General features: G+C 39.7%; 3 protein-coding genes and 2 non-coding genes across 7 annotated transcripts; all 5 read right to left on the bottom strand.

Moving 5' to 3' along the window:
• Window positions 1–233: 233 nt before the first annotated feature.
• rpl13 (ribosomal protein L13) lies at window positions 234–4,563 on the bottom strand. The gene is made up of 6 exons (XM_070926596.1): window positions 4,531–4,563; window positions 3,947–4,064; window positions 2,984–3,125; window positions 1,922–2,095; window positions 953–1,009; window positions 234–436 (listed from the first exon to the last, which is right to left on the bottom strand). The coding sequence occupies exons 2-6, from the start codon at window positions 4,048–4,050 to the stop codon at window positions 278–280; spliced, it is 636 nt and encodes a 211-aa protein (XP_070782697.1). The 5' UTR covers window positions 4,051–4,064; window positions 4,531–4,563; the 3' UTR covers window positions 234–277.
• LOC139289791 (small nucleolar RNA MBII-202) lies at window positions 626–704 on the bottom strand. The gene has a single exon (XR_011597500.1). It is a non-coding gene; the product is annotated as a small nucleolar RNA MBII-202 (small nucleolar RNA).
• On the bottom strand, window positions 2,208–2,286 carry LOC139289796 (small nucleolar RNA MBII-202). Its single transcript, XR_011597501.1, has one exon. It is a non-coding gene; the product is annotated as a small nucleolar RNA MBII-202 (small nucleolar RNA).
• Window positions 4,564–7,648: 3,085 nt separating the features above from the next.
• Window positions 7,649–12,216, bottom strand: gcshb (glycine cleavage system protein H (aminomethyl carrier), b). Of its 2 annotated transcripts, XM_070907700.1 has the most exons (6): window positions 12,066–12,216; window positions 11,240–11,260; window positions 10,814–10,893; window positions 8,599–8,662; window positions 8,275–8,406; window positions 7,649–8,097 (listed from the first exon to the last, which is right to left on the bottom strand). In XM_070907700.1, the coding sequence occupies exons 1-6, from the start codon at window positions 12,214–12,216 to the stop codon at window positions 8,000–8,002; spliced, it is 546 nt and encodes a 181-aa protein (XP_070763801.1). In that variant the 3' UTR covers window positions 7,649–7,999. The 2 variants fall into 2 exon arrangements, with proteins under 2 accessions (XP_070763801.1, XP_070763793.1); XM_070907692.1 differs by lacking the exon at window positions 11,240–11,260.
• A 1,542-nt stretch (window positions 12,217–13,758) lies between these two features.
• On the bottom strand, window positions 13,759–20,735 carry kars1 (lysyl-tRNA synthetase 1). Of its 2 annotated transcripts, none has more exons than XM_070931162.1 (14): window positions 20,684–20,735; window positions 19,268–19,412; window positions 19,010–19,175; window positions 18,822–18,915; window positions 17,940–18,126; window positions 17,106–17,231; window positions 16,801–16,920; window positions 16,467–16,629; window positions 15,891–16,064; window positions 15,612–15,697; window positions 15,406–15,491; window positions 15,199–15,325; window positions 14,910–15,053; window positions 13,759–14,438 (listed from the first exon to the last, which is right to left on the bottom strand). In XM_070931162.1, exons 1-14 carry the CDS (start codon window positions 20,725–20,727, stop codon window positions 14,364–14,366), a joined length of 1,737 nt encoding a protein of 578 aa, XP_070787263.1. In that variant the 5' UTR covers window positions 20,728–20,735; the 3' UTR covers window positions 13,759–14,363. The 2 variants fall into 2 exon arrangements, with proteins under 2 accessions (XP_070787263.1, XP_070787262.1); XM_070931161.1 differs by lacking the exon at window positions 20,684–20,735 and adding an exon at window positions 19,728–19,889.
• Window positions 20,736–21,284: the final 549 nt, after the last annotated feature.

Here is a 21,284-nt window from a genome sequence, read left to right as displayed (position 1 = left end):
TTACCATGGACATAAACAAGGAGCTGCAATCTGAACTCAAGTTATTCAAGACATTTGATACCATCTATAAATCAGACCTTGCCTGTAAAAGTGACCCAGTTGAGGAATTGACACAGACCTTTTAAGTTTTTACAACATACCATATATTTTCAACCTTTTGTGTTGGTCCCCTAATGTATGAGCAGACCATGACATCTCTAATCAAGATCATAATCACGACATCCTCACATTCATCTTTTTAAACACTTTATTTTGCAAAGTTCCATAGTGACTATTTTCACTTCTTCTTCTCCACGTCCTGCTCGGCAGCCTCTTTGGCTCTCTTGGCACGGATGCCGAAAAGACGAGCGTTGGCGCGGGCCATACGCAGGCTGGCGAAAGCCTTGAAGTTCTTCTCATCCTCAGAGATAACCCGGGCCTTGTCCTTCTTGTGAACCTGAAGTGTAGGAAAAAAAAGAGACAATAGTATGTGACACTTTCTAAACATTTCTTAATAACCTATATATTATTATTATTATAACTCTGCCAAAGGACAAAATCCAGCCATTTTAAACATTGACTAATATGCAAATAGGAGTCCAATTTTATGGCATCAATATTTTAGGACAAGCAATTTTGCCAGCTTGATTTTAAGAAGCAGTCATCAGAGAAAGGGTTCAAGTGTTTCATCAAAGATATACAGAGATTCCGGAGATTTGTCATCATCTGACTGCTGCGATGCAAAACATCAAGATTGTGCTTATTTCTGAACATCGTCATCACTGGCAACATGAATGGCAAATGACAATACAGCCAGTTCAATGTTAACTGCTGTGAGATTAAGGATAAAATTCAGACTAATCTTCCACCTAAAATCAATCACATTTCCAGTGATCTCATTATAATCCATAAATATATTTTTCAATATGGATATATTGGGTTCTAGTGAATCTTGGAAGGAATTGAAACTTACAGTTTTGATGGGCATGACTGGACCAGCGAGCTGAGTGGCCATCTTCAGTTCCTCCTCCTGCAAAGATAAATAGTTAAATCTTCAAGGCAAAAAATAAATAAATAAATAATAAACACACATACATTGCTTGGTAAGGCTTGCCATAAAGCCAGACAAACATCTAGCCATCACCTACATTTGGGTGTTGTGAAATCACTCAAATCAAAAAGCCAAGTCAGAAAATAATTATGGGGTGTACTGGGATCTGATCTTTAGGAGTGAACTGACACGTGATGCAGAGTAAGCAGTGTTTGGCTTTCAGCCTCCACTGTTCTGACTGACCGTACAGCATTGCGTTTGTGTGACATTACAGGTCTCAAGTGATGTTTTATCAGCTGGATAATTTCAAAAAGAACTCAAACTCATCAAATTTGAAAAGCTCAGGAGAACCCGGTTTCATTAGGGAACCTCAAATCCCATGCTTTCTTATAAAAAATCCTGACAACCAATCTAAAAAAAAATGGCATTCAGAATGCAAATGATGGTGTTTTGCTGAAGAGTTCAACTCAATAAACTGTTATTCAGAGATTACAGATGAACTGCAATCACTTCATCTGGAAAAGTTCAAACCCAAAGATACACGGGTTAGGGCTAAATCTTTGAGCTCCCCCAAATCTCTACACTTTCAGTTTCATTATTTTAAAAAGCATAAGACATAAATTGTTATTGTAGAATGGGTTCTTTTAGTTATACAATACTCATTGTTGCGATAAACTTGTGTGAAAACTGCTATATCAACTTTCATAAGATGGAGCAATAGTAAACAAACACTGGAGAGGGCTCTGAAATTGTGCTTTTCTAAGAAAGCTGACTCACTCCTACTGACCACATGCCTTTGTTTTAACACTTGTTTTTCTCAGGAAAATCAGCCAAACAATCACAACATAAAACAGTTCATTAACAACCACTACTACAGTCAATCAAACTTACAGTGCTGTCTCCCTTCTTGGGAGCAGAAGCCTTCCTGGGGAACAGGATGAGTTTGGAGCGGTACTCCTTCAGGCGCTGCACGTTGGACTGAAGAGATTCTGTGGATCTGTTGCGACGGCGAGAGTCAACAGAGATGCCAATGGTGCGGGCTGTCTTTTTGTGGATGCCAGCCGCCTGCAGGGAGGAGAACAGCACAATAGGAGTTAAAGATAAAAACTTCTGATTTGGATGTAATGATAAGATACTTATGTCTAATTTGTGACAATCAACTTCGTTTTCCATTTTGAACAAGAAAAAGCAGTCATCAGAAAAGGGGTTCAAAGTATTCATCAAGCAAATACAGAGATTCCGGAGATTTGTCATCATCTGACTGCTGCGATCCAAAACACACAAGATGGTTCTTATATATTTCTGTCTGCTAACAGTCACTGATGATGTGCTGGCCCACCAAAACTAGAGCAATTGGTGGTTGAAATTAAGGGCTCTTATTCATAAAGATGAGGTCTGAGATAAAAGCAATTAGTCCTATATACACAGTGAACTGTACAAAGTATATTTTCGATATAAAAATAAATAAATCACCATCACTCCTCTTTGAACCTACTTCTTGTGAAGGAAAACGACAAACAGTCCACATGTTCTGGGTGATGCACAACAGTAATTTAGCCTTCCTCCCACAGCAGGCAAGTACATGGGAGGAAAGGCAAGGTACACTTTGGCAAGAACATCAATTCTTTGAGCAGCACTTCGTGTTCTTCTACAGCTATTGAGTTTTTAGTTTGGGTGGGTTGCATGATTCATCACAGAAAGGTTGAGCCTGTTCTGTTAGATAATAGTCATCAATAGCATTTCCGACATTGAGGTCACCTTGATAAACGCTTGTTTTTAGGGTCTCCATCATGCAGACAGACAAATAAGTTTCTACCAAACCAAACAATCAACAGACAACATGATTCAGTTGGTTTGTTGCCTTTTTTTGGACACAATTAAAAGAGTGACATTGCTTATTAGTTATTCATGTATATAAAAGAAATAGATTTACAGACAATTAGAAGGTATTACCTTGAGTTCCTCCAGTGTGAACCCACGTCCGGCACGAACCTTGGTGTGGTACCTAATAGTGGGACATCTGACCTGTGGCCTCAGTGGTCCAGCAACAGGACGAGGAGCAATGAGACGGGCTTTGACCTGACGAGCCTTTCGCCTTAAGAAAGAGGTATCTTAGTCAAACTAGAGTAACCAAAGTCCCTTTATAGTCCTAAGAACTAAAAAGCCACAGGAGCTACAAACACTCAGGAACTTAACAAGATTCTTATGTATTCCTGATTGTGTTTCCACTGCATCTCAGCCATAATGTAAACATTGAAACATTACATTCTTTATGATAGTCCGAGGGCAACACTGCATGTTAATGCTGGCCTTTATCAATCAAATTCATGTCTGTTTACAGACACCCCACGCTCAATATAAACACAGGAGCCCTGATACTCTTATTGAACACGTGAAAAAACTGCACATACACGCAGGTCAAACCAGGACCACAAATATAAAGCAGTCTGGATTTTTTTTACATCCTTGAATACATTTATGAATGAGCTTCAAAACTATGATGTTTAAACTATGATGCCCAAGAGCTGTAAAACACAGCTGGAGACCTGATGTGTTCCCAGACAATATTGACTGCTTTACCTTTAAGAAAGCTACTTAAGACTTTAACCTCTCATTTAACTTCTTATGGCTTATTAGTAATTTTTTATACATGGCATTTTATAAATAATATGTACAGAATAAAGTCAAGTCAATTTCGAGAAGCTAGCAGACTGTGCTGATGTCTGGATTCTCGTCTCATCTTTTCAGATGTCTTAGACCTATAACTTAATCAAATTAGCTTGGTCATCTCGGAAGTGGCTCAAAACTATAACGTTATTGCCCACAAAGTTGGTCTCTACTTCTCATTCATGATACGACTGGAAGGCGTGTTAGCTTGAGTTAGCGTCTCTCCCTAGAGCACAAGGCAGTTCTCACCTGCGGATCTTCCTTGCTGGCTGGTTGAACCAGGTGCGCACTCTCTTCTGCCAGTCTTTGTGGAAGTGAGGGTTCAGGATCATTCCATTCCGGCTGGGGGCCATGGCTGCCTACTTCCCTGCAACGCAGCATGGCACACAGACATGAGCAGGCTGTCATGCCGGCACACCATCAGTCCTCGCAGAGCTACGTCTCAGATGCTAGGCTAGCAGGTTAACAATGCTATTAGCTGTTGTGATGGGCAATTCAGATTAATGGTTGCTACATGCAATAATTACAAGTCTTTGCCATATCGGCATTTGTTACGTATGCTTAGTTGTATTACATTATTAAAAAGTGGAGGGACAAATGTTGGCCTGTAACGGCAATGCTAACAGTCACACTCAGACACCACTTGACCGGCTATCACCACTAACACAGATGCTGTTCAGCAATTTAACGAGGAAAACTTTGACAATAATCACCTTATTTTATAGGTGACAAGACACAGTATTGGAGATTGTAAGTGTTATCGACAAATATCGATAAAATACCAAGGATTAAGATAGATTCTTTCTAAATCTGTAGAGGAATAAATATCATACCTACAAGGAAGGAAAATGGCCGAAAGGAAAAAGGAAGTTGAAAAGCGGTGAATTGTGGGATATGTGTCAACCAGCCAATGGTCGAGCAGGCCTTATCAAAGAGTATATAAGGGAGCACTATCCCTCTCAAATAAAGATTTAATGATTGTGATAAAATACATATTGCCTAATGACGGTATTTGATGTCTGACAAACCCGTCGTATATTTTGTAGGTTCACTTTTCAGTGCTGTTCTAGTAATAAAATAGACGTGATTTCATAGTATGTTTGAATTCACAACCATGACTTACTTGGCGAGTAAAACTGAGCAATCCCATTTGGCTACAGTGTTTCGTTTTAGCAGAGATAATTGGCTGTACACCATGTTCTTGTAAACAAGGAGTTTGTACGGAAATATTGCCAGTATCTTTACAAAAAGATAAATATACACTAAAACATGAAATCACCCGAGCGCAGTGGAACTATGTAACGTAAGCAAAGCCGGATGTAAGTACACGTCCATCATACTTTAATAATCTTTGTCATGATGCAGGGAAATCCAGCTTGTTTATGTTTATGTTAGCATAATAATACGGATTTGCCTACATTTATTTTCTATAGCTCTAAAAAGTATGACTAATATCACAGCAGTTAATGGCGTTGAGTTTAGATAGGAAATAGATTAGTGTTGTGTTCTGAAATAGAAATGGGGTTGCCAAAAAAGATGACAGTCTATTTTTGTCACCAAAGTTTGAACTAGGATAGTAGCCTAATAATAACACCAGAAAGCCTTTAAAGCCTCGTGAGGTGTGTATTGTTATTAAGTGTATTGTGATTATTTCAAATAGATGTATTTTACGTTTGAGAAGCTTTAGAAGTCTGCTTGTGATTCAACACTTGAAATTTATTTCATGATGTCATTTTGTGTTCCGAAGGCTGATATTGCACGTTTTGTAACTAACAATTAACCTAGAGGTGACATTTTTGCACTCGCCACTAGATGTAGGCCTAGCACCTTTCAGCAGTAGTCAGCAACAGGCATGGCTCCATCTTGTTAGATTACCTTGTAGTCAGCAAGTAAGGATAGTAAGTAAGTATATTGACAGTAGACAGGCTTCGACTAGTACCACTTATTATTTGCTTGAAGTTAACAAGCATACAGAGACAATTACTTTATGGTAGCAGGGTGTAGCTGTAAATATGTGGCCATATTTGGAAATGACCAAAGACAAAACCTTCAAAAGGGTTATTTCCATGTGTTAAACACTGTGTGTGTGTGTGTGTGTTTGATGTGTCTTCTTTACTACCATGTCTGACATATGAGCTCAATAAAACTAAACTGTCACATAACAACTGCAGCAGATCATGGATCAGGGGGCCCCTAAGCCCGGGTCTCTATTTGAAGTGATTGTTTTTAGCATTTCTAGTTGGAGAGTCAAAGGTTACAGTCAACAGTACGGCTGACCTGATCATTTTTTTTGCTCTTGCTCCTTACCCGAGGACTTTGAGAATATTGAGATTCAATAGCCCTACTTATTTATATTAAATATTATTGTGGTTGTTTTCTAGAAGGTAAGAGCAGGGTCCATTGTCTATTAATCCATCCATGAAGCAGCAGCTTAAAAAACGCAAACCTCCTCATATGAAAACAAAGTTTGTATCTCAATGTGCTGTAGGCACAGAGGACAGTGGAAGCTACAAATCGATAGAATAAAGACACATTCACTCATATTCTGTGGTTAGATTTGTAATCACATGCAACAAAACTAATCTCTGTTATCAGAATCAGATTCTTGTTGTATGTAAAAACATGGACTTGTACCCTGTTCAATGGAGCATAAATCAAGTACTGACCTGGGAAAGGATGGTTCATTGTGTGCTTCATGTACAACTTTCAGCATACCCTGAAGCTTGACACTTTGATTTCTGTGACACGTGTCTTTCCATTATCAAACAGTCAACAGATTAAATAAAAACCATGAATTACAGTGTCATCAGAGACATCAATAATCACAGTGGTGCTGTGCAGGACATTACGATAAGTACTAGTTTTTTATTAAAGACAATGCATTAAATGATAATGCACACAGCACTATATGTTGAAAAATGCATTCGATGGTGGCTGTGTGGTCGTCCAGGTGTTTAGAAAATGAGCAGGACTGTCCATTTCTTAGTAATCCCATGTCCAATCACATGTGAATCAATTAACTGCATCTTTTGTGTGCACCTTTGCTGTGCTCAGATGTGTCTCAACTTTCTCTGCATGGCCCTGAGTCACTGTGCCATAGACGTAAGATTAAAGTGATATTACTGATGCATAATTGCATTACTTTTTAGAACTTGGTTGATGAGGGTTGTTTTTTGATTGAATTTCAACTACTTCTCTTTCTGAAATACATCTGATTATAGTCTTATTTAAATCATTTTTAAAGCCTAATAAGGAACAAGCTGGGACCATTGTCTCCTCAATCTATCAGAGAAATATGGCAACAATTGTTTGATAAATGCCAGCAGCAGAAACAGTGAAACATGATAAAACTGAACTTTAAGAGCATCACGTTTTATTATTTTGGAGTATACAATAGATCAACCTTTTAAGAGACTGTTATCGTACGGACATTTGGATATAACAAATGTAAAACACTTTTATTATAGAAATTACTTAATAGGAATGATAGTATGATAGAATGAACTAGAGGCGAGTCATTTTTATTGTCACAGACTTTAACCAGCTGTGACGATAATTCAGTTTGTCACTTTTAGCCAAGAATACCAATTACAGCTCTTATTTTCCATTATCAGCCTGAGAGTCCAGTGTTTTGTTCAGTCACTTGAAAAGCACTGCTTCATTAATCATTGATCAACTAGCTTCTGCAATCTCTGCCTATCTTCACCTGAGGGCAAAGGTCAAGGAGTGTGGGACTATAAATAAGAGAAAAAAAGAAGTAGCATGTTCTGTCAGCACATGTACAGCGACATGGTATGGACATGTCTACCTTCTACAGCACATCATAAATTGTGCATGAGCCTTTTTTTACTAGATGTTGTAGTTATTTTGTCCTTGTTGCACATAAGCAAAAAGTTAAGTTTGATTTGTAAAAAAAACAAACAAACAAACAAACAAAAGAAATCAGAGGGGTGTCAATTCAAAGGTAAGGACCAGATTTTATTTTTGACACGGCACTTACAAATCATTTTCCAGTCTTCTACCATATCTGTGCACATTTAAAAATGGAGCAAAGAATGAGAAACAAGACCCAATAATACTGACAGATGTTGAGATTAAGAGCCCTTTCGGTTGGCTAGTAGCTGAACAAATCCTAAACTTCTAAGTGGAAGATGTTACTGAGCATTTAAAACTATTCTGATAGCACAATACCAGTTTCAAAATAAATACCACAGATGAGGAAGTCACACAAGATGTTAGTAACCCTGCCCACTAATCTTTGATTGCAATTACATTATAAAACAGCACAGCGAGTCTATCAATTTATTCTTCAAGTGACTTAATAAATGTATCATACGCAGCTTGATCCATGAGGCTATCGAGTTCTTCAGGCTTTTCAATCGTCATCTTGATTAGCCAACCTGAAAAGTAAGAGTTCATATCTTAATTAATATCTTCATGAACAAGCTGTTATATTATTCTGGTTTGGTAACTTTTGGCAACAATCTGCCTTGGCTACGAATCTACCGGGAGGCGTTCCTGGAAATGACTATGACAAATGTACTGGAAAAGAACAACAGTGAGTGCGAGACGTTTACCCTCTGCATAGCAGGCTTTATTCACGAGTCCAGGATTCTCTGCCAGCTCTGTGTTGATCTCAGTCACTTCTCCTGTCAGTGGTGAGTATAGCTCACTGGCAGCCTTTACACTTTCCAAGGCACCAAACTCCTCTGCAACACACACACACACACACACACACACACACACACACACACACACACACACACACACACACACACACACACACACACACACACACACACACACACACACACACACACACACACACGTGACAGATACTTCTCATCACACTGCTGGACTCAGTTAATTACAGAAATGTGCATTGGATTCCAGGCTCTTACCCATTTGTTCAAGTCTTTGGCCAACCTCAGGGAGTCCACAGTATACCACATCTCCTAATGCTTCCTATAATAACAGAACAAACTGTCTGAATTATAACCAACATAAAGTATTATATAAAAGTGAATAAAATCAATAATCTAATAATGTCTTAAATGCAATTCTGTGTTTTAAAAAGGATAAGGATGCCGATATTCTATATTTGTTATTGTCAACAAATCCCATGAAAAGAGTATTTACTCAAACAGGAGTACAAGTGCATTAGCTGGGGACTATTTTCTGCTGCAGATTAATACAGCATGTTTGGTGCTCTAGTGATGGAGCTCTATGGCACAGAATAATAAACTATATCAGGATTTGGCTACACAGACAATACTCGTTAGCAAGTTCGATTCATTGTTGGTTTTGGTCTTTTCATGGGATTTGTTAACAAATAGAAAAATATAGACTTTCACCAGACTTATTCTTTAAGTCTACCTCATATGTGTGTGTGGGGGGGTATATTTATAAATGGCAGCATAAAGATTTGCAGGGCCATCAGTGTACACAAAATTAGACAAGAGACCCAAACTGTTGACGTCAACAAGATGTAAAACTTTCCCCTCATTTCTGCTCCTTCATACACAACAAACTGGAAGAGCTGGAAATGGTATCCATATACAGTATAAACTGACTGGAGTTATAATTTGTCTGCTATCCTTGGGTTTGCTATTTTCACGCAACTGAACTAGTGTGGGATGGCTCAACTGATTTTGGAATTTGAAGCCCTTAAATGACTCAAATGTGGTGGCTAGTGCAAGATCCTCTACTCAGTGATGGGAAGTGGGAAAGCAAGCTCGTCTCTATGCGTACATACACAGCAGGCAGCAGCATTAGAGAAAGCTGTCTCTGTTGGACTGTGTTCACTGCATAAATGCAGCACATGCGAAGTCTTAATACAATGCAAGAGTTGCATTTTGATACAAATCACTATCACCTCAAGTGTTGCATTTGATATACTTTAGCTGGCGGCCAAAATGACCTGCAGCTACGATTTCCACTTTAATTTGCCGGATATCTGCACACGTCAAAGCGTTGCCATCATTGCTTCAGCCCATGAATGAAGCCTTCTTCTGGGGTAAAACATGGCTCATGGCCACTTAATGAAGTCTAAACATGTCTAAAAGTCTAAAAATAATTTGTACGGAACATTAATTAATTAATTAGCTGTTTTAAACTCAAACTTTTTGGGGGGAACCGCAGGACCAGGAGCCTGAAATCTAGACAAGAAATACCATTGTGTAAATAGGCAGCCTATCAGTGTTAACTATAGTCTAGTTTAGTCGTTTTACAGGTCACCTTTCTAAAGTGCTGAGGGTACACATGGTCAGAAGTTTGCTCAAAGTTCACATTCCCTTGTACAGAATAAGTGCAGATTGATAAAGTCCACACTTTGCTCAGAAATAATCACATCCACAGTTTATGAAGATTGCATCTTTTCGTATGCAGTGGTGATATGAGGGTTAATGAATATAACCAGAGGCAGTAAAAACACTGCAAACAGGACGTGTCTGAATATAATAATACGCTGAGAATATTGGAGACGCAGGCAGCGAATCAGAGGTCTTGAACCAAACGAGACGATAAATGCAAATGATTTTCTCCGCAGATATTACATCTGCAGTGTCGTTTTAGAAACAAGCAACAACACATGCAGTAGACTGACCCCCATATCTTCACATCACTATCTTGCATCACATTAAACTACAATCCTACTGGTAGCACTTTTGACCGGTCAGCAGCAGAGATAACATCATTTGAACTTTTGATTTCAGTGGCTGTGTGGCAAACCTGAGTGGTGCCCACTGTCAGATTGTCTGTTACTGCTCTACATATGAAAACAACGCCTCTTTAGTATTTTCTAAAAGCTGCATTCAAGTCCAGGACATAAGACATCTGCCCTAAGTTTTGAATGTCTATAGGATAACAAGTGCCTGCCCTTGAGATTTTCTGCACACCACTGCAGTTTGCCGCTAATCAATTACTTCAAACAATAGTCATAAAACAGTAAATTAGCTTGTTATAGTACAGTTGCTGCAGGTGAGGACAAAGTGCAGTACTGAACTGCACACTGCAGACATGAGCATATCACTGTATTTAGATCCCCACCAGCAAACCTCTGAACCAAGTGTGTCATAAATCAATGATTATTAAAAGGAGACAGACCCAAATACCTACCTGAGCGTAATTGCTGATACCAACGGTGCCAATTCCACCCTCCACTTTCACCCACTCGTGCTTATCTGTGAGCTTTAGGGCTGCAGAGAGAATAAGGGAATAAGTTAGTCTGTAACAGACCACATGAAACTATGAATCTGAAACATGATACGTTTTACTTTGGCTATGATAAAGCCCACCAGTCTCAAAGAAAGCACATAATTTGGATGTCCAAAGAACACGTTACTGTACTATGGACCAAAGCTGAAGAGTAGGCTGTTTCTTACGCAACACCACGTGCTGTCAATTGGAAATAAATCTGTAGTTTACTGGTTGCAACCTCACAAATTCACTTGTGAAAATCATGAGCTTTCTGCAAGTGCAGGTTTGAATCCTGACCATCGGTGTTTTGACAGAAAAAGGTGCAAACAGGTGCAAAAAAAATACATCTATCTGGTTGAGTCAGATCTGCAAAAAAAAAAAAAGACATGAGTAAGAGCCTTTGGATTTCAAGCTAATGCTGTCATCTTTACAACACCCAGAGGGAAGATCCACAATGAATCAACCATTTCCATTGTAAGCATCAGCCCATGCAGAAAAATACAGGTTTGAACCAGATTGTGAACTGTGAGAGATGCTGATGCATGACTGGGGGAGCAGTCAGTCCTCACTGCTGAATATTCCTGCTGTCAAGGGCTGGAGAAATGTTCTTCTCATTATTCAACTGAGTGAGAGCCCTTTAAAAAAAAAAGCTGTAACAATAATGAATGAAAACTAGCATAAAACGATTCAATTGTTGAATTTTTAGATCACATGTACCCAAGAACACATGAAATGCATCACTCTACATTTGTGGCACATATCCAGGATCATGGGTGCCTCGAGTTTAATAAGCTACTACTAGCTGCACGAGACAATAAGGTAATTTGTTGTTTACGGTCATTGATCAACATCCCTATATGGAGCTCGTGGTTTGACAGCCTTCCAATCAAATAGGGGCAAAATAAAGCCGTGTTGCATACTTTAGCCGACATGACATGTGGCTGCTTATTTCCTGCACTAAAGTTTTTACACAGTCACCTCCAAGTTCAAAGCAAACTTTTAAGCTAGCTGCCCTCCCGCTCGCATTCCTCTGCTCCGCTGTGGGAAAGTGACACAAACTGCGTGAGTGTTTTTCGCCCATTGCACACAGACAGGAATGTGAGACCAGCCCGCATGTAGTATGTAACATTACGGCTCCTTTGGGAAGCCGTTTATTTATTTGCTTCTTTACCTGTGGACAGGGCCGAGGCCGTGCTCAGTGTCCGCTGAGAGTCGCTCCTCCACAGCAGCCGAGTCGCTGAAACCTGCGCTGCTGACGAGAGCTGAGGCAGTCTGGGGGAAAAGTTTGCAGAGAGGCACCGCAGCGCTGCTCTCATCGCCATCTTCACTCCGTGTGTGTCGACTCTTTAATCCAGTGCACATACACTTGACCGCGGGAGCGCGCACCATCCCACTGTTTGCGGGCTCCCGCCGGGAGGAGGGGATGGGATGGAGGGAGGAGGGTGAGTTCAGCTCGGGCTCACAAGCAAGTGTGTGTCCGGCTAAAACTAAAAATATTGAAAGAATTAAAGACTTTTTCAAGTGTTAATTCTAACAAATTAACAGTGTCTTAAAAGGTATTCAGATTCTCTTAAGTAAAAGTAGCAATACCAAACTGTCAAAATCCTGCATTCAAGTACTACACATTTACTTGAGTAAAAGTATTAGCAACACAATGTTCAAGAGTACTTGTTACTCAGAAATGTTTGTTATTATATATTTTATATTACTGGAATATTATTATTGATGTATTAACATGTAAGGAGCATGTTAATGTTGTAGCTGGTCCAGGTATAAGTGTCTTATATACTGCTGGGTAGTTTCATCTACAACAATGCATCATTTTATGAGGTGATCGTATGCTTTGCATGTAAAATCAAAACGTGTAAAGTAACCAGTGACTGTAGCTGTCAGATAAATGTAGTGGGGTAAAAAGTACAATGTGTTCCACCTATATGTAGTGAAGTAGATGTATTGAGTAGCAGAACAAATTGAAATACTCAAGTAAAGTAGGAGCTAAAATTATACAGTACCTGAGTAAATGTTCTTAGTTACTTTCCTCCACTGCAAATGAATGCATTGATTTACAAAAAAAGTTATTTATAATTATAATTGGAAAAATCTGTTGCAGCACTGAAGAGTGTGGGGCAGCTCTTTTTTTTACCCTGACTGGCCAATCAGAACCAGTCAACACCATAAAACCAGTTATAAGTACAATATGTATCGGACACATTTTTACTTTGTCTGTACAGATTGAGCCCCAGTATCATGATTGTATACACATTCAGTAGACATTCCACAACACCTCAGTGTGTCCACAGTTACACAAAAGGTCATGCCCCTAAATAAAGAGAGGGTAACCAGTATTTCAGACAACTCTTGGGGACTGCGTGAAAACAGTGCTGGATGGTTATCATGGAAAAGCTCAGAGAAGTGGCTGTGTGCTGCACTTCAACAGAGGTGGGGTGGTTAACCAGATGTACATTTCTCAAAACTACCAGTTACTCCTCATCCTTAAAGTCTTTAATGGAATCCACTGAATCCATTTTTATAACACTACACTACCACTACCTTTTTCATTCAAGATACTGGTGAAAGAAATCTAGTGATGGCTCAACATAAATATGTGCTGGACAAAAGGATCCATTCTGCACATTTTGAAATTCATCAAAAATACCAAAACCTACCACATACTGCATTCGCCTCAGTGATATCGAATTTAATATGTTACCTTTCTACAGAGCCCCTGAAGTCACAACGGATGATCAATTATCAATCATGTGTGAAAAAGAAAAAAAAAAGAAGATCCTTTTGATGAAACTCATGGAATAAGTTGAATTTTGTTCTGTAAACAGACCGCAAACATCACAAGAGAATGAAACATGTAGATTCAAAGCACTTTATTCAGACATGCTTAAACTTCTTGGCAGAGGAATATTTAACTTGTGTTGACAAATCTCAGACAAGAAATACAAGCAAACCTGGTAAAAACAGATGAATATACTGCGAACGCTTAAAATACTAGAGGTGCTTGAGTTTTGTTATTGTGTGGTGTATTTCCTCTGTGTATTTGGTATCCAGAATCAAGCACCCCTTGAAGAATCTCAAGGTATATTCAAAAATATTTCATCCAGGTCTGCATACAACGGCAGATCACACATGACTTCCTGATCAAAAACCATCCATTTACTGTCTGGATGACAATGAGGATTAAAATGCCTCCTTACAATCAAACGAGGAGGACACAGCAAATGTGATCGCAAAAGTGTAAGAAATACAAAAAAAAAAAAAAAGCATTCGTCATTGTTTACCAGTCGACAACGAGACAAGATGATTTCCCTTAATGACAGCAAAGACCAAACAGACGCAATAACATTGATATAACACAAAACCCGCTGGCTCCACTGATGACCACAGTGAGGTAAAAGGCTTCGACTCCATACAGACTCCTGCACAGATCTGACAGCACGAGAGGTCAGGGGTCATGTCATTAGACAGAGGTGCCCTCTGTGGGCGCTGATGTCTTATTGTCATCAGGCTTCATGGCTGGGAAGAGCAACACCTCCTGTGAAAGAATAAAAGCTGTCAGCTGAGGTGTTTTTTCTCTTACAGCATGAACATCAGAGCTCACAGCTCGTGTGTGTGTGTGTGTGTGTGTGTGTGTGTATTCAGTGCAAGAAATTTGCTTTCATGACAATGTTATCTCTTCAACCCATTGTCCTTTGTATCTCTTTAATCATTTGTACTTCTGTTGTACATTGCACTGTGGGAAGTGCACGTGGTCACACACACTCCATGATCAGCAACAAGCCGGTTTTGTTTTAATTCTCATTTTACTGTAATTTGTTACTTTGAATAAGGCCTTTTATAATTACAGTTTTCTTCAATTAATATCTTGACACCATGAATATGTACCTTTAGTATTGGTAGTTTTGGAAGACAATGACAAACAACCTATTCTGTCATTTAGGTATAAGGATTGAAAAAAAAAAAACATCTGAACCTGCTTGCATCATGATTCATGCGATAGCTTTACCTTGATGTTGTTGGAGTCGGTGAGGAACATGGTGAGACGATCGATGCCCATCCCCCAGCCGGCAGTTGGTGGCAGTCCGTATTCCAGTGCTGTGCAGAAGGTCTCATCAATGAACATGGCTTCATCGTCACCCTCAGCTTTGGCCTGAAAGACATACAACTCAAATTATTAACATGCACGAATATGCACGCTCACACTGCAACAGTAACGAGCCTGAGCCTTTAGATAATGGGACAACGTGCCAGGGTAGAAGGGAAAATAAAATATCTGTTTAGGCTTGTATACACACCTTGGCTTGCTGCTCGAAAAGCTCCCTCTGTCTTATCGGATCATTCAACTCAGTGTAAGCATTGCAGACTTCCTTCTTCATCACAAAGAGCTCAAAACGCTCCGTTAGGCCTTTCTGCGATCTGTGCCTGTAACAATTGAGGAAGTGTCAGTATGAGCAGCACAATTGCAAATGATAAACATGAGGCTGAAAAAAGGCGTTTCTCACCATTTCGCTAAGGGACTCATGATTTGAGGGTGATCACAGATGAATGTGGGGTTGATACAGGTGACCTCAAGGAAATCTCCAACCAACTGTGGGGGGGGAGAGTCATTAGTAAAGCCTCAAACCTCCAAGTAAAAAAAAAAAAAAAAAAAAAGGACAAAAAAAGCAATACACTGTACAACAGATGGTGATGTTCATCAATAGAGCACCTTGTCAAGGAGGCGGGCAGTGGTTCTGGGTGGAGGACATTCAACTCCTTTCTGTGCACACAGGTCGTCAAAGAATTTACGTGTCTCTGGAGGCAAATGTATATTACAAGTATTACTAAGCTGTTAGAATATATAAAAACATGTGAAATACAGACAAAGAAACCTTAAATATGTGAAAGAGATGGTGAGAGAGAGTATAACACAGGGGCAATGTGATTTATTTAAATGGAGATAAAAGGGTTCAAAACACTGCATCAAAGAAAAGGGAAAGATTCTTACCATCACTGTCGTAGCTGTCAGAAGGAGGGAATTTGACTCCAATAATCTTCTCCAGGTCGTGCGTCATGCTCACTCTTCTGAATGGTGGAGTGAAGTCAATCTCATAGGCCTGTCCCTCCGGACCATCAGGGTGATAAGTCACCTTGTATCCTCCAGTGATGTGCTTCACCATTCCTGAAGCAAAGAGGGAACCACTGAGTTAAGGAGAGCAGTTTAGAGATAATGTACTGGATGAATGGCAATGTAGAAATCACATTTTTAAGACATCTAAAGATAGGCTGGATGTGAGACTCTCTATACAACTATGCACATTTTAATTGACCAAAATGTAGACAAATTAGAACATTATTCCTTTAAAAATCGCACCCCCATTTGGCCAATCGTGTCTTCTGCAAATAGGAAGGCACCCAAAATGCCTTCCACAAAATATAAATGGTACATTCAGACTAGCAGTCTGTTTATTGTGGCATAAAATGTGATGTGAGACTGTTGGACAGTCAAATCCCTGACAGGTGAATAAGCAAACGACTACAAACCTTGGGGCAACCATATGGCTGACTATGTGTTTTCTCTTACCTGAGAGTAGTTTCTCTGTGATATCCATCAGGTCATGGTAATCTGCATAAGCCATGTAGAATTCACAGGTGGTGAACTCTGGATTATGAGTAAGATCGATGCCCTCATTCCTGAACTGACGACCGACCTCATACACTCGGTCTATTCCACCAACCACAAGCATCTGTGGGAAAGATATGATGTGCAGCGTAAATATTTAGACTTTTGATAAATGTAACAAACCCCTTCAAGTGAAGTGAAAATATTCACAGAGCCGACATCAAATTAAACTCAAACTATTTACTAAAATATTCCCCCTGGATGTGACTGATTACTGAGAAGGATGATGCATTACCTTGTGGTAGAGTTCAGGCGCGATCCTCATGAACAGGTTCATATCCAGCTCATTGTGGTAAGTAACAAATGGACGGGCGACTGCTCCACCAGGAATAATGTTCATCATTGGCGTCTCAATCTAAAGTAACAACAAACATGATTCAGCAAAGCAGGTTGCACTGACTCATTTTAATTGCCTCAAATGTGGAACAAACTATTAGAGAAAACATTAAAACTTAAGTCTTCAGAAATACTGTTCAATTGATTCGTTGTGTGACGTGGTCAACTTGGATGTCTTAATACACCACAGACACCAATTCTTACCTCCAAAAATCCCAGTTGGTCCAGGAAGCTGCGCAGGTAAGAGATGATTTTGGAGCGAGTTATAAACTTTTGCCTCACGTAGTCATTGAGAATGAGATCCAAGTACCGCTGGCGGAATCGTGTTTCCTTTGAGAGGAAGATTATACAGTGGTGAGAACAAATGCTTCAACTTTGGTTATTGCTGTTGTAATGACAAATCAACACTGGCTAAATTCACAGCAAAATTAACATCACTCTAACACTGAAAAGCTTTGACGTTTTCCACTTTTGTGACATCACATCCAGGGCTGGCTGATATGAAAAAGAAAACATTTAATGATAAGCAGAATAGTCATTGAACTGATGTCAAAATTACTTCTACAAGAGAACGAAGACATTGTAACATTGTACCAGATAAACCGGTATCTTCCCTTCAGGCTCATACTTTTTTTATGAGATCAAACTTTTTCAAAGTGGAATTTTTACTTGTCATAGCAGGAAGAGTATATCTTAATCATGTTCTTGTGTTGCCCCTCAGTGATAGTGAGGAGGTGGTATCAAAGCACTGTCTTAGCACTTCCTCTATACCACAGCCCTGGCACCTGCAGGTAGTATGTCAAACTGTCCACTGTGGAAAAAGGTCTATTGTAGAGTACCACAACTCTTACTACCATATACTAAACGTATGCAGCAAATGCATGTCTTTCACACTGCAAATGCTTAAGAAATACTTTGTCACTGCCCTAAATGCATAGCAAATGGCGAGACATAATGCTTCTACTGTAAAATCTCTGAAGAAAAGAGGACAAGAGTGCAGGGCATCTCTCATTACTGTCTAATCATGGTGGACTTTACCTTGTCTTTGAGGCCAAAGTGGAGGTGGGGCAGCATGTGCAGACATGGTGACAGTAGGGTCAGCTCAATGGGAATGATGCTCAACTCTCCTTTTTTTGTCTTCCCTGGGTTACCGCGGACACCGATGATATCACCACGCCGCAGTTTGTTGTTGATGGCCACAAACGCCTCCTCAGACTTGTAGTTTCTGAGTAAAAGATATACAGAAATGAACTCACTGCAGTGTCAAGTGTCCACATAAAGAAAATACAAAAATGTGATGATATGAATTAATCTGGCTGGAATTTTTCAAAATTTCTCTATCACATAATCAAGTAATCCTGACAATGAGTTGAATTTTCAGCTTGTTTTGGAGTCTGTGTTTTTTGCCTGCAAGCCGCTAATGAATTCCACCAGTAACAGTATGGACATTTACTGCAATAGCAGGCACTGACTGTGTGAGTGTGTGTGACAATATCAAAAAAACTGATTATGAAACAGCCCAAGAACTCTAGTTTTATTCCTTTTTCTCCACACTCTCTCCTTGTCCAGTCCAAGTATTCTAACAGTGGACAGCCCTTCAGCTAAACCACGCCACAAATACCTACATCTGTTTGCAGTCATGATGCCTCTAAATGTCACTTCATGTTGTATAAATGGCTACATTTATAATGCAAATAAATGACAGTAATCACCACATTTATCTTGGAAATTTGGGTTTGTGGCCAACTAAGGTGTCTTCACAGTCATAGATCGTTATCAGCCAAAGTCCACAAAAAATATGGTGAATGTAATGAACCGTGAACTGATCATTGTTACACAAAAAACAAAAATGCTGTCACAGTACAGAGTAGAGCAAACAAGTACAAATTATGTTTTTTGACCATGGCTGCCATTCTTTACCTGGAGTTCGCCATGACTTGCAACTTGACACCTTCACCTCGCAGGTCGTAGAAAAGCAGCTTGGCACCAGAAACCCTCTTGGCATGGACGCGGCCTGCCAATCATATATGAAGTTTAACAAGTGGTCTACTGCTGGATTACACTGTACATACAAAATAACAAATACGCTTAAGAAATATTCCTGGTACCTGACACATTGAGAACAACATCAGTCAGCTGGTCTCCAGGCTGTAGATTATTGTATTTCTCGATGAACTCTGTGAGTGACAAGTCTACATGATACTTGTGTGGGTACGGATCCTCCGCTGTGCCCTTCAGCTCCTGGATGGCCTGGGAGCGGATCTTGAAGTATTGCTATGTTAGAGGGAAACAGATGATTGTGTTTATACAAAAAGACCAAAACATTATACGTAAAGAGTAAGGTATAATGACCATAGAAATCTCACATTTGGGTCAAGCGTCTCCTCATCCACCCCACAGGCATTTTGTGCTCCCTGGTCATTGGATTCCTTCTTTTGCTCCACCTGCTCTTTGACCTTTGCTTCTTTCTCTGCAGCCTTCTTATCAGCTTTCATTCGCCTCTTCAGCTCACTGATCAGAAAGAAATGAGGAATCAAAGATGAGTGATGAGGTTAGATATTAAAATTAGCTGTTGGTGATGCAACTACAGCTGAAATCAAATGAATGTTCAAACTGTTTAACAAAACTTAACAACTGCACACATATATACGATTTCCTACAAAACCACACTGTACATTTTATTCCATTCTGGTGTATAAAAAAGGCCACAGCAATCTACTAATAACAAAAACACACAACAAACAATCATGCAGAACGGGAAAGGGGACCACATTTTGATGACAAAAGGTTGGTTGTTTTTCTCACTGGAATGGAAAAGCCACCAACCTTTTGTCACCTCTCCAACGGTGCCCGTAAATTTGAGCTGGGACTGCAGCTGTACATGGGGGTGCACATTTTAACCACTGTCCCCTGACCCCAAAGGCTTGGCACAGCTGCTGCCTGGCTGCCCTGACCAGACACAGCATGCTGAGCTACCACAGTCAGCGAACACACCTGAGAAAATAGACATATATACAAAGACAGTGTACAGTATGCACAGCAAAGGCTGTCTTTGGCTCACCAGGCAAAATTAAACAATGTTAGTAGGAGTAAGCTAATGTAACTCTACCAGTCTGTACTAAAACCATCGCCACAGCACAAATACAGTCAATGGTAAAAACGAAATTCAATAGACCTAATATACAGACAGATTACGTTTACTTTCCTTTGGTTAGCCAGGCGGGTGTGTCAAAGTTAACATAACATTACTGCTAGCAAAGCAAAGCAAGTCAAGACGAACGAAGGACAACGCAGTTAGCATTATTTAAGAACTGGTTTGAAGTTTTTATACGCCTAAAATATATTAAGTGCTCTGCCACAGTAAAAATGCCGCTATGAAATATACCGCTATGAAATATACTATACGTTAAAACTAATATCTGACGTAAGAAATAGAAACCACAAGATAAACGTGTGGAAGACATGCCTTTGAATGTATTTTGGATCTTGTAGTTCTACTGATTAGTAAAAAGACACTATCGCGATTGGCTTCAGATCATGTTCAGGACTACAACTACCAGCGACTCAAACGAACTGATTCCTGGGATGTGTAGGCTTGTGGACTTCTCTCCATAAGGAACCCTTACTTCGCTATCATCTTCTGACCTGATGCAACATTTAGTCATGCTGCATAGCCAAATTAAAACGGTCATAGCTGCTGAAACAAACATGTTCGAGGAGAATAACGCTGCGCTAGGGGCTGAGACTGGTTACAATAAAATGGAAGGAAAGAATAAGCTCACTTTTTGCTGAGTTTCTCTCCGTCCACCGCTGTCACGTCAGCCATGTTGTAGATGTTGCGCCCGGAAAGATCAACTGACGCGCAAGCGCAGCAAAAACGCGAAAGGTTGATGCTGCGTTTGGGCGACTGTCGGAAATCAGCATACCGAAAAGAAAGGAGAATTAAAACACCCTACAGCAGTTTTTGACAACAACAAAAAAGCTAAAACTGCAACATGGATTAACAACATGCAGCTAAGGCAAAATTGAAGGTTAAGACCCTAAATTGGGAAACAGCACTTGTGAGAGCAGAATTTACTTTTCAAGTGGACCGTAGATGCTGCAATTTTCACTACCCTTTATATAGTAGTGGGGGATATAATGTTCGTCCTGATGGTGGCACTATAGGAGAGGCCAGTGGGTCACTAAAAACGCTATTCATCCCCAAGGACCAAGAATCATTACAATAAACAGAATTCTGGCCTTTAGTTTTCTAAACTCTTAACTCCATCATTATGTAAAATAGACCACTTTACTTTTATGTGTCTATATTTTACATAGATACACTTTAACACTCACGTTAAATTATTATCAGAATCAGAAACTGTTTATTGCCAAGTAACA

Source organism: Enoplosus armatus, chromosome 1 (assembly GCF_043641665.1).
Source record: "Enoplosus armatus isolate fEnoArm2 chromosome 1, fEnoArm2.hap1, whole genome shotgun sequence".
Taxonomy (NCBI): domain Eukaryota; kingdom Metazoa; phylum Chordata; class Actinopteri; order Centrarchiformes; family Enoplosidae; genus Enoplosus; species Enoplosus armatus.
Note: the sequence above shows the minus strand (reverse complement) of the source record. Positions and strands in the feature narration are given on the sequence as shown.